The 18,317-nt window shown below is 35.4% G+C and overlaps 1 protein-coding gene and 1 pseudogene across 1 annotated transcript; both read right to left on the reverse strand.

Annotated features, from left to right (window-relative positions):
- LOC142614908 (putative disease resistance protein At4g11170) overlaps window positions 1–17,015 on the reverse strand; it is an 85,696-nt pseudogene extending 68,681 nt beyond the window's left edge.
- LOC142616224 (helicase sen1-like) lies at window positions 5,933–9,609 on the reverse strand. The gene is made up of 7 exons (XM_075789108.1): window positions 9,089–9,609; window positions 8,306–8,729; window positions 7,535–8,002; window positions 7,163–7,442; window positions 6,760–7,018; window positions 6,451–6,667; window positions 5,933–6,265 (listed from the first exon to the last, which is right to left on the reverse strand). Exons 1-7 carry the CDS (start codon window positions 9,607–9,609, stop codon window positions 6,158–6,160), a joined length of 2,277 nt encoding a protein of 758 aa, XP_075645223.1. The 3' UTR covers window positions 5,933–6,157.
- Window positions 17,016–18,317: the final 1,302 nt, after the last annotated feature.

Genomic DNA, 18,317 nt, shown 5'->3' on the forward strand with positions numbered 1-18,317 from the left:
ACTCTCCATTCCTTAATTCTTTCTTTTCATTTTTCTTACTCTTCTTTCTACTCTCCTTTAATTCCTTCTCTCTTCTTTTTCTTTTAGTTCTCACTTTCTTTTTTAGTGATTGTTCTCCTAGAGCTCACTCCCCTCTGTCTTCCCCTTTTTCGTGCACAATGGAGCCCTTTATATAGCGCTAGCTGTGCTTAAGTTTTACTATTTTAGCCCTTAACTGCTTTTGTCTGGTGTGGGTGTCCTGACCGACCATTACTGACTGGTCAGTCACCCAGCCAGCGCCACTTGCCTGCATTGGCCACGCCTCTCCACTACACCAAACAAAGAGGGCTCTTTTGTTTGTTTGCTTGCTGTGGCATTCTGGACTGTCATGGTGTAAGTACTTTCCTTCTCTCCGTCCCTCATGGCATGCACCTAGTGGTTCCAGCTCAGTATTGCCTCTTTTGGGTGGCATGTCATCCCAACAGGACATTGTCTCCAAAAAAGCTTGAACCGGAACTACAAAAATGAGTTAATCCCCCTCCCTACCGCCAAACCATACCCCCTCACCTCTGACCCATGACCTCACCATTTCCTGTATTGGCTGGGTACAAGTTGGTAGCCACTCGGTCTTGCGCGTGCTCTACCTCTATGCTTGTCCAAATTCTGTCTGCTGCTCATGTGTCTACTGTGGCGTGAAGATTAATTTACCCAGTCCGCCGCTCTTTTTTTTTTATTTCTTGTGGCGTGGGTTGTTTCCCTTGACTACTTTTTCTATGGCTTGCTTTTCTTTTGGGCTAGGCCTTGCTCAATCAGGGGCCACTCCATACTTTTGATCCCAACCCTTGTCACTTGTTTTTCTGCAGTAATATTTTGTCATTCCTGCCGTGAGGTTTTCCTGACCCAAGGGCTGCTGGGCCTTTTTGGGTTTCACTGTTTATTTCTTTTTCTGATGGCCTAGTAATTACATTATGCCTTTTACCACTTGCGGGCTCTCTTGTACTACCTACTTTCCCTTTGGGCATCCTTGACCCGTTTACTCTCCTTGTGGCATCCTCGGCCCTTTCTAACTCTATGCTTCCCATAGGCTCCTACTAATTCCTTGGGCTTCCTTGGCTCAAGTACTCCATTTCTCATCTTTGGGGCTTATGAATTCTTCATTACCCCCTTACTTTCTTTGCTTACATTGTTTTGGGTCTGCTGTAACAGCTGTGGCCCATTCTTACTTTTCTATGTCTATACTGCCCATAGGTTTGCTATTTCTTTCTTCTGGGCCATATCAGGCCCATTTACTTCTCAAAGGTCCATTTACTTGCTCCACGGACCCATGCTCCATTATTCCTACCACTTAGGCCTTAATGGTGCTTTCTATCCTTCTCTTATTCTGCCCATGCCTTTTGGGCTTTTCCTCTTGCTGGGCTTTTAACAAAATGAGCATCTACACAAGGATTCAAGCTTTTGGTTGTTGTATATTTCAAAAAATGGCAACCTTGAGTTTTGTTGTTATTTGAATATTAGAACCATTTTGTTTAGTAACTATTTTGGCTAATATGTTGACCAAACCAGCTTTGTTATGCTCTCTTAAGAAAAAATGACCCCTAAAAAGGGGATTTGGTCAGTTAGCATTAAGCGAGGTCATATTACTTTTTCATAGTGGAGGAAATTAGTTCAAGATTTTGAGCAAATATATAAGAGATCAGTCAAGGTGTGTTTTTCTGTTTTTGCCAGCACATGGGCTTGCTCATGGACACATAGACTATGCAAGTACTTCTAGCTTACTTGGCAATCTCTATCTGTTTATCAAAAAAAAAAAAAAAAATCTCAATCTTTTGGGTCCATGTGTACTACTAGTTCTCTCAAGAGATTCACATCTTAAATTGCTACACTCAACTAGGAATCTTCACAAGTTTCTAAAACAACACCATGTTTATGTCTTTCCACAATTGGTAAAAAGTCAACATGTAAATACATAAATAATTAGTATTGTCTCCAGCTCTTGGCCTCCTGCCTGGGCCTTCATTAGGTTTCGGAGAGGGAGCAACAACACTTATCAGGGGCAAGCGCGGGTCCTTCGCCTTGATCACGTTCTTCGGCGCTTGAAAGTTGGACGAGAGGGGCTTGTAACCGAGGACAAGGTGGGCTGCCCTCAATTGATCATCGTTGTGAACGAAGACCTTGGCCTTGAGTATCTTGTCTAAGTCTGACTGGTTAACAAGATTTAAGTTAGGAATAGCGACGTGCTTATCTGCAAAGCCATTCAAAAAGAAACTATCAAAAAAATGACATGATTCAAAGAAAAATCCAAATTGCACACATAAATAAAAAGAAATGAATGCAGAGAACATCAGAGAGAAAAGGGGGTGACATCAGAGTAATAGACCTAGACCTAAGAACCTCACCTGGTATCCCATCTCTCGTTAGGTAGTGAAGGCCATCGTGCCACTCCCTTGAAATGATTAGGAAATCTTTGTTCATGCCTTTGTTAGAATCAAGGAGGCATGAAATTAGCCTAACCTCAGGAACCTTAGTCTTTAAATAATACCCCTGCCATTTTAAGAGGTGGATTTTATAGAACACCCTATTATGGATGGATGCTTCCGGTGCTGGACATTAAGAAGTTCTTTCTTTTGTCCTAGCAATACCAGCCTCTGGAACAAACTTCTTCCAAATTCAGCTTTCTCAGAAACCAAATAATAGCAAATTTTAAGGATACATAAAATCTATTAATAATTCACAAAGACAGAAAGACAGATAAAACTTTAAACCTTGCTTTTAACCATCACAGGAAGTTGCTGCTCATCCCCAATGAGAATAGTGAGGGGGTGGCTAGGAAGTTGTAAAGGAATGGTGGATTCACATTCCTTAAGCTAAGCAGCTTCATCTATAACCAGTACTTCCTATTGAGTCTTTACTTCATGCAATTTAGTAGAGCTTGATACAGTGTAGAAATATAGACATGAGTTTTCTAAGTAGATTTTTTTTATAAATAAATAAATAAATAAAACTACAACGAAATTTTGATATTACAACTGAAATTTTTGACACAGAATTTAGCATAAAGGAGTGCCAATGGAATTCTCTTTGTCATATGCATTGTTGGAACGATTCATATCTTAGTTTTCTGGTACCTATATGACATGGATTACCTACTACTAGTCAGTATGATTTTTGTTGCTGTTTTTCCCCCAAAAATTATGATCTTCCACTTGGGGATTTCTTCTAAGATGTTAACAATGATTCCCCAATGTTTCAAGTAAAAGCTTGTTATATTTGCTATCAGAATTTTGAGTATTTACCTGTTTCAAAGTTAAATTTCATTTCCTCTCTAATGAAGGATGAAATTTGTTCGATTTCAATGTTCAGAGAGTGAGAGAATGCCTTTGTTGCTGCTGCATAAATGGGAACATCTCTTCACCCTGCATGGGATTATTTAATTTGCTTTCCATTATTTGATGGAATTGGTTATACATTTTTCTCATTTATGATAGTTCAGGATTATGTAAAGGAGTTGCAGCTATTTCAGAATATGTCCCTTGTGCATCAATATGATAATGGTGAATTATGAATTATCTATAGGAGTTAGAACTATCTCAGGAGATGTCCCTTTTGCATCAATATTACAAATAGACCGTGGCCAAAGCAATGTGGCTCATTCTTAAAGAATAAAAGAGTCGGATTTTAATGAACTTGAATAAAATCTAACTTTAATTCATTTGTCCAGTTAAGCATTGAAAGTAATTTTATTTTCATATTTACATGGGCCTTCGATAGTTTTGTTCTCTAGTTGTAAAATTCAAGTAATTCAGGTTGAACTTGAAGAAAAAATGGCAGAGGACAGTGATACTACCTAATTGAAATACTTTCTGATGCTTACGATATTTAAAAAAATAGAATTACACATAAGTAAGATGTCATTGCACACAATTTTGGCCAGTATTATATCAGCCTCATAACTTGTTAGGATTATGCAGAGGATAATCTTGAAAGCTGTTCCAGAATTTGCATTTCTTGTGTCCCATTTCATAGAGTTTTTTCATTACTTCGGAAAAATAACGACAATAAGAAATAAGAACAAATGTGCAAAGACTAATTAAGATGTGGATAACATGTATAACTTGAAAGAAGCATTTCGGGCTGGTGATGGTCATAACCTTCCCCTGAGGCATCACTGCCACAAAAAGCCTGCATCCAAATAGAACAAGAAGTGAGAATTATAGATGTCTCCAAGAAAGCTAGAATCTAAGATATTAAAAGTTAATGATTGAAGGCTCTCAACATTTTTAAACTTCATTTTAAATTCCAATATTGATGGAATGATTGATTAGTAAATATCTGTTTTAAGTAAAGTATAGAAGGCTCTTAACATTTTCAATCTACTTTTTTAATTCCAATATAGACAGAATGATTGATTAGTAAATATATGTTAAAAATAAAGAATCGATATTCTATTCCCATGAAGAATGTAAACCTACCTCATTACTCATTAGGCAACTTTCTTAGCCATTTCCTAACAACACTTCTCCCCATAGTGGAGTTATATCTGAATATCATTGATAGGAGAAATCGTTAGTCCCTCAAACTAGCCTTCAATTAAACATGCATGTCTTGTCTTCATAGGAAGGAAAGTAAAAAAAAAAAAATGACACATAAAGTTCTGATTATGCACATTGAAACCTCAAAATATCATTTGCAAAACAAGGTTATAAAGGGAAAAAATTATAATGTTGCACACCAAAGTAGGTAGTAGTAGTAATAATACTACTAATAATAATAATAATAATCACCGATGATATTTAGATTTGTCACAAATTTGGAATTATAATGATAATGACAAAGCTATTATGAAAAGTATTTAATGAATCTAATACAGTACAACCTAGGGAATTTCCACTTGGCCAAGTTCCACAAAAAAAAGTTAAAGGAAAGAAAACCCCTAGTATTTAAACATAAGTCCTCTATAGGGATATCTTCAAACACCAGCATATTTACAGTATTGGGAGATTATGGGACAAAAAATAAATCTACAAGCAATTGTTGGTCATAATATTTTTAGTATCAAGATTCTGGCAAGTAGCAGAGCTAGTTCACCTAAAGCAAAACAGAACTTTCTGACTATGTTTCTAATTGACACCTTACTCCAATAGCATGGTAATCTAATGCATACTCTTTGTTTAAATTTCTTTAAGCTATTCTTAAGAAAAAATGACTACTAAATAATAGTTCAAAATTTGAAATTGTTACTTACATATAAGTTGTAGATGATGATTTTGAATCATCCCTTAGACTAAGTGAAGCCAATGGTTTTGATAGTGACAGCAGAGGATTAGCTTCAGGACAACTATGCGAGTAAATTAACCATCTCATTGGAACAACTAAACTCCTATAGCAAATAAAATGTTGAGTTAGGGTTCCACGATGAACATGTTAATATTTAGCTACTTCTTTTTTTCCTAGTTTGACGAAGTCCACATAGAAGTTTTCATTTTCTTCTTTCCCACACCCTTCAGGCCCAAGGCACATATTTTGTAACAATGCATTGGTTAGATAGTAATAATAAAAATCTCTCAATCTCTCTCTCATTATATTTGTATGTGCCTGTACATATATAAATAGATGAAGACTCTTGAACTGCATTTTAAAAGTATAATTGATAGATTCCTTTAGTTAGGGCAAACTTGATTATACCATGTTGCCTCCAACCAGAAAATCTAACTAGAATAGCATATAAGTGAATGCTTCCACTTTTTACAAGTCCTCTATGTCGCCTTGGTGGTGAGTTGGATGTGTTGCTTTCCCGAATGTCAAAGATCCAATGGATTATAGATAAGGTGGGAATATGTTCGCCATTTAGATTCAGAAACAACATTTAATATAAAATAAAATAAAGTTGACTAAAAGCTAATTGAGAAATTATGAATTCAGATAAATTCATACCCATTGAGAGTTTTGTATTTGTATTGATTCATCTTACTCACTGTATAATTCTCAAATAAGACATCAAGATGATTTGCTACTCTTGGTATTTCAGATAATGGCAGAATATCCCAGACCTTCAAAATTTGAATGTAATATGAATTTTCCTTGAGGATGTCTACAGTCCAAACAAGATTCGGCAACCCATTGGTTCTAATAATTGGGAAGAAGTTCCTCGATAAAAGAAGAGGTTTTTCTCCCTGTGTAATTAATGCCAACCACTTGCTAGATTTTCCAATAAAGTAAGCACTTGTTTACAAGTCTCGGCGTTTTTCACTCTCAACATGGATTTCAAAAAATCATTACTGAAAGAGACCTACAAAAAACAAAAACAAAAATGAAGTATGTGTCAATTGATTAATGTTTGAACCTAATCACAACACTAACATTAATAATCTAGGAATATGGATTCAAATCCTAATATTAAAGAAGCAGATAATAACAAAGACAACGGTTGATGTATCATTAGAAATATGAGGAGAAAACTTTGAATCAGCACACCTTCCATTTGGCCTCTTTGAACAGAAAGGAATCCATGTAAAGTAAAATGTGTATTTGGTTATGCTCAACTGAGGCAATCGTAATAGCCTGAGCCAAGCTCTTGTCTACATCAGCATTGTAGAAACGCCCCCTTTTCTTGGCATCAATGACTAATTCCTTCCAAATAGTGCAACTTTTAGTTAAAGTTGCTTCATTTCCCAATACCCAAAGGCAATGCCTGCAGAGTAAAACCATGCCTATTAATTGCAAAAACTATCAAAGCCCCAAAATAAGTTTGAGCTGCCCATAGACAAGTCTATAATGTGTTACCTTGCACGGGTTAGTGCCACATTTGCTCTTTGACAATTTTCAAGAAAACCAACTGCTCCATTCATATTACATATGACAGTTGAGATAATTATCACATCCTCCTCACCACCCTGGAAACCATCAACAGAGCGAACACTAATGGAGAAGTCATCATTAGAATCAGCACTGTCGTTTTTCACCTTCTCCCCAATTGCATAGACCTGTGCCTTGTATGGTGAGATGATACCAACTTTAACTTTCTTCTTTGTGCGAACGGATTCTTTAGCAGTGGCAAGAGAAACAAATAAAAAAGATAGTTGTTGAACTCATTAAATTATCTATCACCAAGCTAACCATAATTAACATTCCTAGCATAACATTTCAGCAAAATTGAGACTTCGACAAGTTGTAAATTCAGACATACCTTTGAAAAGGCTTGGAACTATCTCAGACACTACAGCAACCTCAACCATATTTTTGAGACTATGGCTGTAACCAAACAAATTTCCTTGAAGGAAACGCCTCTCATACCTTCTTTCTTTGATATTGGGGCCATACAAAATCTGATTTTCATAGAACACCCTATTTGGAAATAAGCTTATGGATGGATGCATCCTATGCTGGACATAAAGAAGGTTTTTATATTTTCCTAGCAATACCAGCCTTTGGAACAAACTTCTTCCAAATTCAGCTTCCTCAGAAACCTAATAATAGTAAATATTAAAGATACATAAACTCATAATAAATTTGTAAAGACAGACGAACATCCAGAGAGTGATAATAATAAAACTCAAACCTTGCTTTTAACCATCACAGGAAGTGGTCGCTCATCCCCAATGAGAATAGCGAGGCGGTGGCTGGGAAGTTGTAAAGGAATGGTGGATTCACATTCCTTAATCTGAGCAGCTTCATCTATAACCAGTACTTCCAATTGAGTCTTTACTTCATGCAATTTAGCAAAGCTTGATACAGTGCAGAAATATAGACATGAATTTTCTAGGCAGAATTTTTTAATCTCCCACTCATATCTAAAATCTGGAACAGGGAATCCTCTCAGAAAACTAGATTTCATCAAGTGACCAAATCTTTGATTATTTTCTTCAGAGACTTGCTCTATTCCTTTGTCAGCAACAGTAACATTACAAAACAATTTTTCTAGAGATGTGAGCAAATCAAGAGCTAACTTCATCTTCTTTACCACTTCTAATGAAATAAAAGAAGTTGGTAAGTGTGTACACAAATTTACATTACGATACTTCAAACGCTGTAAAATGCAATTGAAACTCCTTTGAACAAATTACTCAAATGATAAATGACTATCATATTTGTCAACCACTTGTCCTTCATTTTTCTTGTGTTTGTTTTCATTTAAGGCTTTAACAAGAACATTCCTCACATTTTTCTTGCTCTTCTTGTCTTCAGTTTTCTCCTACTCATTGTCTATCATGCTTCTGTCATTCAAGTACAAACTTTATTGCCGTCTAGGGTCCTCTAGCAAACATATCATTAATGTTAAACTACCTTTCCAACTAGATGATGAAACAAGGCATTCATGTAGTATGCTAACTCGATTATCAAGGAATATATTGAGGAGATTATAGTGATCAAGAATCTTCATTCGCTTCCCATTTCCAAATAAAACCACATCTCCAAGACCATAAGTATCATATTCAAGTGACTCTGTCACATTCTTTAGAAGCCTGTGTGTCACTTCCAAAACAGCAGTTTTAGTTGGGGCACATGTAAGTGTTTTGCATTTCATTCTAAGCAGAGAGAATAAGAGCACACCAACTGTCTGGGTTTTCCCAGTTCCTGGAGGGCCCCATATTAGTTTGACTGTATTCTGATGATTGCATTCGCTAGTTACCAAACAGCAAAGAATTGCATCCATTTGGGAGGCATAAATCAGAAGAGCAGATTCTGGAACTAATAGCTGCAAAGGCAGCGCTGCAATTTTCTTCAATAAGGAAGGTAGTACAATTTGTAGCATCCTACATTATGTAATTTAAAGGGAGCTCAAAAAAAATTTATTGCCAATAAAAATAGCAAGGCCAAAATAACTGTTGTCCCAAAACTTTAATTCATGACAAATTTTAGTCCCTAAAGTTTAAAGTGATTGCTTTTAATCCCAAATAAATTTGAAGTGGTCATTTTTAGTCCTTAACAAACTTAAAGTGACCACTATTAGTCATAATGGATTGATTCCGTGTTAGTTTTTAATTTGGAAATATCATCTAAAGGACTAAAAGTGATCACTTTAAACTTTAGAAATTAAAATTACTCATATGCCAAAGTTTAGGGACCAACAAAATCGAATTTAAGCCTAATATTAATATTAATATTAATATACCATATGAAATAAGAAATTACCAAAATTTTTACCATAGAACTAGATTGCAGCACACTCTGAATGATGTTTAAGTTCCCACCTTCCAACTTAGAGTTCAAGGCCCTCCATATAAGAATATTTGTGGTCATGTTTATTAAGGGAACTGCATAAAGAGTCTGTCTCTTCTTGTTCTTGCCATGTTCAAACAAGATAGGCTTTGAGGATAATATTGTCAGAAATCTTTTGTATCTCACGCTCAGAACAAAAGCAACAAGATAGGGCCTGTTTGGTCTTTCTAAATCAGCAATGCATTTTGGTCTTAAACCTGTTATGGCAATGATGTCTCTGACTTCAGGTTCATATCTCACACCATGATTCTCAAATTTTTTCACACTTTCAAGTGTAACATGGAAAAAGAGGTCTTTGGGTGGTATACATTTCACAGTTTGCCTGACAGAAAATATTGCATGTGTAGGTGCTTGGGATACTGTTGGCATGCTTGACAACAAGTCAGCATGAGTTTCTTCTGATAAGAAATTCATGCTGACTCGTTGAGGAGAATGAGGTCAAGTACTCTGTGGTCGAGTAGAATGTCTCTGGGATCTTTGTCACCTAAGTGAATAATTTTAATCAGAGGAAAGATAAGCACATGTATTAGTGTGATAAACATTACATGATATGAAAATAATTGCAGCACTATATCTCTTTATGAAAATTTACATACAGAATGAATAGGTAACCACATCCAAGAGTTTCAATCAATTTTGTATCATATTGGTAAAACCAAATCATAATAATTCAACTATTTGGTATCGCTAACAGCTAGATGTCATACTATTTAGTCATAGCACGCTCTCCTTCCCTATCATGATTTACTTGACAAGATATAAGGAACTAAATACAAACTTTGAATAAAAATGACCTATCTCACTCTTAGACTTTAGTCCTTCAGCTCCTCAACACCCCCCCCCCCCCCCCCCCCCCAAACACACACACACAAAACAAAAAGAGAAATAAAAAGCTTTCAACAATTACTTTTCATCTACTAAATCAATTCTTAATATATTATGATTAAACATGATTTGAATACAATATCAAGTGTGTCCTGAACCCACATTGTTTATCTACATGATTATGAAACCTCCCATTTCTCTAGCATGGGATTTGGGGAGGGGGTTGGTATTGGAGTATTTATGTTAGAATACCACACATTTTATGAATCTTGAACAGAATTTCTATTGCTGAGACAATCAATCTTTTTTTTCCCAACTTAATTAGAGTATTGGGATGGGTAATAGCAGTTTTCTTATAATCAATCTTTGTTTCTCAATGTTGTGAAGAGTGTTTAAGGCCATGTATTTTAGGGCTTGAGAAGTTAAGTGACATATAGTGCCAACCTGAATCACAGCTAAAATTCATAACAAAAACCTGGCTATAGGTAAATTGGAACTTTTGCATTGGATTACAGAAAGTGTACATCGTTTTCTCATCAAATATGTTGTTTATGCAGAATGTTGAATTGAGGCAAGTTCTTAAAATGTCTATGGATATTATTTACCTAAGGACTAGCATGCCACGAGACAGCTCGTTGAGTACTTGAAAGGTTTGTCATTTCCTCCAACTTGACAGAGACACGGTGTCTCATCCTGTATTGCTCCACTTAAGAGCTATTTGTAATGCAGGTAAAGCCGAGTCTAGGTCTAAGTGACTTCATCAATGTGCAGAGAAGGAGCTTCAAGTTTACCTCAGTGTAGAGGGCCCATCATAGTATTTTTTTTAAAGGTTTCACAATAGATTTGCTAGACTGCCCTTGTCTTTAGTTCACCGTATGCCATGAAGTTTGAGATGCTTATAGCTCATAACCTTCTGCAGAATTCAGAAGTGGGTTGACCTATTAAATGCTGATTTTCATTTTCCAACTATCCTTTCTACTTGCATAAGACTTGACTTGAAATTGGAGCTTTCCAGTTAATGCTTGTCTTATATTCTAATAGCAATATTGTGACTCGGAACTACTTTGAAAATTTAGTTTGACCCTTAGAGAATTGGCTATAAAATATGGACAGAGGATCCTAAAGGATAGAAAGATCATTTTAAACGCAAAAACTTAAGGAAGAACAAATTTATAACAGCCGTTACAGCTGCTATGCCAACAATAATGAAATCATGGCTCTGCAATCCTCACTATATCAAATATTCCTAATTAATAGAGAAAGAACAAAAATTATTAAAGACCTGTGCTTTTAGATTATATCTGTGAAAATCATCTCTTCAACCAATCAAATACGAACTATATTCTTCCAGAGATCCAACCAAAGACAATAAAATTCATAACCATTTCAATTTTTGGTTAGCATGTCTTAAATGATTAGCTAACCTAGCAAATTATTATAGACCATTTAAGTGCGCTGCTGTAACGCAAATCATTTCTGATTTATCTCAAACAGTCTTGTACACACCCAAACAAATTTGATGTAGCTTCTAAAATTCAAAATGATACACATTTTCTACAAAAGTCAAGATTCTATGCAATTGGTATACATAATTTTTTAAAATTAAGAAACCAATTAAGTCCAAACAAATAAATAGAACTAGGAAACAATTGCAAGATTTTTCCCCACCACGATAAGGCCACATAGTAAGCTAAGCAGAAATTATGCATTTCAATTTGACAAATCAGATATAAAAAAACAAAATCATACAAAAGAAAACAAGACTGAGCTCACATCCAAGGCAGAAGGAAATCCGGGGCCTACCAGTGACTTCAACTGCACCATCCCAGTCTACTGCATTAACCAAAAAATAGATCAATTAGCAGAAATAAAATAATAATTTTTAAGTTCAGAAACTTATTCAGCTCCCAATTGTTTTTACAGAAACCCAATAAATACTTATAAGTTGATATGATATCCATTGCCGTTGGGTAAAAGACTCAAATGAAACAGTGCTACCAAAAGGGAAACATACCTTGTCATCAGATGCAAGAAGAAAACAGACAAAAACCACGATGAATAGAGACTGAAGTTTACAAAGTCTTGGGCCATTGAAGTGCAAAACAAACAAAACCCACCACTAATGGTTAAGGTCTAAGGGCCTCAGTTCAGTAACCCTTTCAAGAAAAATCTCTGGTGCAGCAAAAGCAAAATAGCTTAAAAAGCTTGGTGGTGGGCCCAACTAGCCAACTCATGCACGACATAGATGTGTCATCATGGACCAGAGGAGACTGGTATTCTTCTTTATCATCAGATCCATAAAATGGCAACTCACGCCAGTAATCAACATCATCATCATCATGGACCAGAGGAGACTGATATTCTTCTTTATCATCAGATACATAAAATGGCAACTCACGCCAGTAATCGACAACATGATCATCATCATGTCCATCAGTTAGAAGGGGCAAGTTAGGTATAGCAGATTCTTGAGGAGGACAGGTGCATTCTACGTGGACCCCCCAACCCAACCTTTTTATACAATCCCACCCATTAATACGGGTACTATATGTAACCTCAACATGATTCTGGTCAGTTGGATTTGATTCATTCAAATGTTCCTGCAGAGACTGTTGAGATGGAGAAAATAACCATAGCTTCCATTTTTCTCCACCCCGTAGATTACACTTAAATTCACGTTTTTTATAACTATTGATGGAAATGCAAACATGGCCATAAAGGTCCTGTCGTTCAGAAACAATAAAGCAGACAGCCAATTTTGGAAATTTGCGACCAACCTAGAAAAATATGGAATTTTCAACACTTTGATGATTAAACCATTTTGGCATCTCAATTTCGGAAAAATCAACGTACTGATCAGTTTCAGAAGGGAAATGATTGGAGAACTGCCGATCCACTGATTTGTCCCCATCTTCAGATTCAGATGGGAAGTAATTGGTGCTTCTTGCACTACCACATACTCTATTTGGTAAAATCCCAATATTTTCTACTACCTGCATGCAATTAGAAAATTGAAGACATTTTCCATTTAGCAAATCTCATAAAGTATTTAGAGAAAGTAACAAAAATTGTTTCTTTATTTATATATATCTTAAAGAAAGAGAGAGACCTGATTCAATAGCCCGCTTGGTGATTCAGAATCCAACGACATGCAATTCTCTACATAAACGGTTGTTATCGATTGGGGAAGTCCTTGAATTTCACAAAGAAGCTTGCAATTCCTAATATGAAGTGATTTTAATTTGGGAAATCTGCTAATGCTTTCAGGGATGGTAACAATATTGGTTTCAGATAAACTTAAAGTTTCCAATAAGGGGAAGTAATCAGGCTTCGTCATAAGATCTAATTCAATTATGGCTTCATAGCCCTTGGAAGAGCTATCAAAAGAATTGCACGTTTGTCTCAATTTGGTAGTAGAAGTATCCAATTCCCGAAGCCGTTGCAATTTACAAATGCTATCTGGAAGATCCCGAAGGTTTTTGCAATTAGCAAGGCTTAATGCCTCAAGCTTAGTGAGATGCTCAATTGATGAAGGCACCTCTTTAATACCACTCCCAATTATATATAAATACTCTAAACATTCCATTTCTTGATGAAAATCGGGGAGCTTCTGAAGCCTTGAGCAGCCACTAAGATCAAAAGAATAAAGAGATTTCAACCTGAGTTGGCTTGGAAGAAACTGAAGTTTTATGCAACCATAGAGATACCATACTCTAAGCTTTTCAAGAGATGCAAAGCATTCATCTATCTCAACTAAATTTTCACAACGAGTGAGGTCCAGAAGCTCTAAATTTGGGGCCCATAATTTTGGTAATTTAACTAAATTTTCACAAAATTGGAGCATCAAAATCTCTAAATTTGGGGCCCATAATTTTGGTAATTTAACTAAATTTTTACAATGAGTGAGGTTCAAATTCTCTAAATTTGGGGCCCATAATTTAGGTAAAATCCTAATAAATTCACATTCTGCAAAATTGATGTCTTTCAAATATTTTAACCGGCACTCCTGTAAGGGGAAAAAATCAGAAGTTAACTAAAACAAAATTTGAAATAAAAATTTAACAAAAATCACAATTTAAAAATACACATAATCATACCTGCATGATTAGCTTTGGCAATCTAATGCAACTATGTGGCATCTCAATAGCAACAAGTTGTTCAGGAAAATATTCTAATGGCCAGTGAAAAGGATAATGAGGCCACTTAAGAAGTATTAAATTGTTGGGAAGAAATTCAAGTGGTCTACAAATATGTACATTCTCAACTATTAGAAATTTGAGATTTTCCATCTTTCTAAAAGCTTCAGTATGTAATTGCACCTCTATTGGTTGAGGCGAATGCAGCATTATGCCTCGAATTTTTTTTGATCCCTAATTGGAGAAACATCAAGTCAACCATAGAAAATGATAGAATTTTCAAAATGTATAATGATTTTGAAATTTTAAGCAAAAAAAAAAAAATCTGATGAACTAATAATTTATAAAATGTTAAAAAAAATTAAAGAAAAAATACAATACTTGTAGCTAGTGAAAAAGAAAAAAAAAAATTAAAGAGCAAAACAATTGAAGAAAAAAAACTTATACCTTATTTGTAGTTAGTACTTTAAGTGAATCCTTATAACAACATAACCGGCTACGTTTTCTAAGAATGTTTGGTGCTTGTTGTCGAACAACTTCCTTGCCCATTTGTTGTATCAAATCATGCATTGACAATCTACCAACTTTGTCAACAGTTATGAGACACTTATTAACAAGTCTCGGAATACCAAAGCTAGGACATAATCCACAAGCATTTAATATCTTTACAACATAATTTATGTTCCATCCTTTGAAGAAGCATGCAATATCGAGAAAAATATCTTTCTCGGTGTCATGCAATCCATCATAACTCACTCTAAGTATTTTTTGAATGTCTTTATTGGGGATTTTGTTATACATATCTAATGCACTTTCCCATTCACCTTTAGCTTTTCCACACAAATCACGAGCTATTATTTCTAGAGCTAGTGGAAGGCCTTTGGCAAAATCTACGAATTTAGTTGCATAATTAGAATAATCTTCATCATGAGGTTTGTTTCCCGAAAAGGCATGGTCTTTGAAGAGTTGAAGAGCTTCATGTTTGTTTAATTTCTCGACCTTGAATTCCTTGACCTTGTAAGTTGTACAAAGTTTTTCTTTAAAGACAGCTAACAAGCATCTATCTCTTAATGTTAAAATGACTCTACTTCCGGGAGCAAACCAATTACATTTTCCAAGCAAATTCTCTATTCTTGTCGAATCATCGACATCATCAAGAATTAGAAAAACCTTTTTGCAGCGAAGTCTCTTCTCTATCAAGTTGATTCCTTTATATATGTTGCCCACTCTCCAATTTCCATCCCCTAAGATGTCCTTAAGAAGTTGCTCTTGTAGTGTGATTATGCCAGCATCTGTCCCCAAATTTTCTCTAACATTTTCTAAAAAGCTTCTTCCATCAAAATGTTTAGCAATTTTATTATAAACAGCTTTTGCGATTGTAGTCTTTCCTACTCCGGGAAGGCCATGAATCCCTACCATGGAAAATTCATTTGACCCAATATCTAAAAGTGACACTATGGCCTCTGCACGAGAATTTATTCCAACTGGGTGTTCAGCAACATATAACGGCGTCCAATATAATTTAGCACTTGATATCTCTTCAACAATGCTTTGAATGAAGTGAGATTCAGATTTATATGTAGAGTAGCTGACAATCACATAGCACAAGAAAGCATATAATTAGTTAAACTAGAAGATAAACTATGAATTCAAGTATCTAGTTGTAAGTTATAACACACATGTTAAGGAAAGTATCTCCATTCATGATAGTGCTGATCTTGTGGGCAAGACAGCAAACTCATTTCCTAATGTAATCCCAACAGCCATTGCAAAAACAAAGTCAACAAGCACCTCTGTTTTGGAAAGTTTAAACAGAGGAGTTTAAACAGAGGAAATCAATCAAAGTAGCGTGACCCACGTGCAGACGAATTCCACTAATTTGTCACTGCCTTTCCTGTGCTAATATATTCCCTAATATATGTATATTCCTTGTATATGCTTTGTAGTATATATATTCTGGTTGTATCTCATATTTTCACTATAGAGAAATAATTACCTCTTGTATCTTTGAGCCTTTTACAACACAGCTGTCACATTTTTTTAAAAAGTAAATGGAATATAATTCATATCTTTGATAACTGTCATTGATATTAACATCATATTAGAAGTATAAAAATACATGAGAGAAACTCATAATTGGACCTTGTTAGACTAACTAACTTTGTACTAGATGATATGATCGAAATAGAATACTTTTGCATGCAGTGGTTATGACAAACCAGATTAGCCATATAAAATTAGTAAACTCATGAATCATGATATCAACAATTAGATACATACCCTTTCTTGTAATGCCATCCAGATGCATTAGCTACTTTTCTTAGAGCATCCCTCCACCTCTGCACCTTATCATTGTTATTCTTGAATTGCATTTCATGTTTAACCAGTGCCATTCCAAAGTTTCCCTTTTGATTTCGTATTTCTGATGGATCAATATTGTAAAAAACTGGACGAATTTGAACCTCCTGGTCCTTTTCTCTACAGTCAACAATCTCAGTAAGTTCATCCAAGCACCATTTGGACTCTGCATACTTTTCAGAGAAGACAATAACCAAAATCGATGATTTTTTAATGGTTTGGATAAGTTCATCTGAAATCTCTTCTCCCCTCGGAAGTTTATCATCGATGAAGGTATAAAAGCCTTTGTCGCATAAAGCCTTACATAAATGACTGGTAAAACCTTCGCGGGTACCTTCACCTCTAAAGCTCAAGAAGACATCATAGTTCCATCGGCGAGTGGAAGAAAAAGAAGAAGAGGCTCCTTTATTGTTCAAGAAAGACATCAGGGGATCTATAAACAGAAGATTAAGAAGGGAGTGAATTGAATCAGAGAAAGAAAAAGGAATCAGATCAGTGCATCAGGTAGCGTTTGAATGTAATCGAAGAGAAGAAAGTATGAGAGTGGGGTGTAGGAAAACAAAAAATGCATATCTTTTTGTAAAAAGAACACTGTAAACACGCGTCTACAATTTTCTTCCTTTCTTCCAAGAAGGTACCTGGTAAAAGACTACCAGCACTGTAAACACTAGTTTTAAGTACAGTAACACTTTAACACGCGTTTTCCACACTATTCATTCCAACGTACGAAAGAAACTTTACCACTCTTTCCACAAAGTATGCCTTCTCTTTTGGACTGAGAATTAGGACCGTCCAAACAAAGCAAATGAAACAATTAAGAACTGAACGCATTAAAAAAGAAGAGTAGTGGGTTGTAAAGTTTGTGTCTGTGACCCACCTCAAAAGAAAAAGTTTGTGTCTGATACCCTCCCATATATATAAAAGTTGGGCAAATCTTATGTGGGTTTGGCGTGGGGTTGCCCCATGGACATGGCCGAAAGCAAGAAATACTTTTTTGTGTTTTCCAAAAGTAAAAGCACAACAAGAAAAAATTGCAAACAATTGCATGCAATTAAAAAAAAAAAAAAGTAAGTCAAGTCAAGTAAATATTTTGATATTAGATTTCTATTTGTTGGAGCTATCTAACTATAAACAAACAAAACAAAAACTAAAAATTAAATAATTGATGAAGAAGTTTGTCCACAAATTAAAAAAAAACTCCAAGAACCTTCAAGTTAATTGTCAAGAAATTTCCCAGGAGTCCATGGTCGTCGGCCTCGGCCAATTATGTCATCCTTTAGATTAACAAAGCCAAGAATTTGAAGTCACTGACAAATGGTTTGGCTCTTTTTATGTGAGGAGTTATAATTCATAGCTTACTCTTCCACTTTACCAGCCAACCGCACATTGTGGCACCCCTTCAATTATGTTTGTCTTTCCCCGAACTCATCTTTACCTTTCTAAGGGTCCATTTCTTTTCTTTCTATACCTATTTGCTTATGGATTTTTGTGTTTTTGTGTTTTTCTGGTCTTGTACCATATATTCCTCTATCCTTTTCTCCTTTTCTCATTTGAATGAAATTCCTCTCCCTTCTCATCATGGCCTTATTATGTTGAATGGTAGCTGTGAAGTTTCCAAAGAGTCCCATTGGTGCTTATAAGTCAATAGTCATGAAATTTTCCAAGAGTCCAATATGGTACTTAGAGCATTCACATCAGCTCCTTTATTTTACACATCCACTTTTACACTAAAAACTAACTTTTTTTTATTTTACACATTTAATTTTACAAAAACCCCCACATCAGTTCATCTATTCTACCACC

Source organism: Castanea sativa, chromosome 11, assembly GCF_040712315.1.
Source record: "Castanea sativa cultivar Marrone di Chiusa Pesio chromosome 11, ASM4071231v1".
Lineage (NCBI taxonomy): Eukaryota > Viridiplantae > Streptophyta > Magnoliopsida > Fagales > Fagaceae > Castanea > Castanea sativa.

Coding starts and splice junctions, on each gene's coding strand:
- LOC142616224 (XM_075789108.1), bottom strand. CDS start 9,609: ATGAATTTCTTATCAGAAGAAACTCATGCTGACTTGTTGTCAAGCATG. Junction 6,668..6,759: donor GTGGCACTAACCCGTGCAAG/GTAACACATTAT, acceptor TTTACTCTGCAG/GCATTGCCTTTGGGTATTGG. Junction 6,266..6,450: donor TCAAAGAGGCCAAATGGAAG/GTGTGCTGATTC, acceptor TGTTTTTTGTAG/GTCTCTTTCAGTAATGATTT.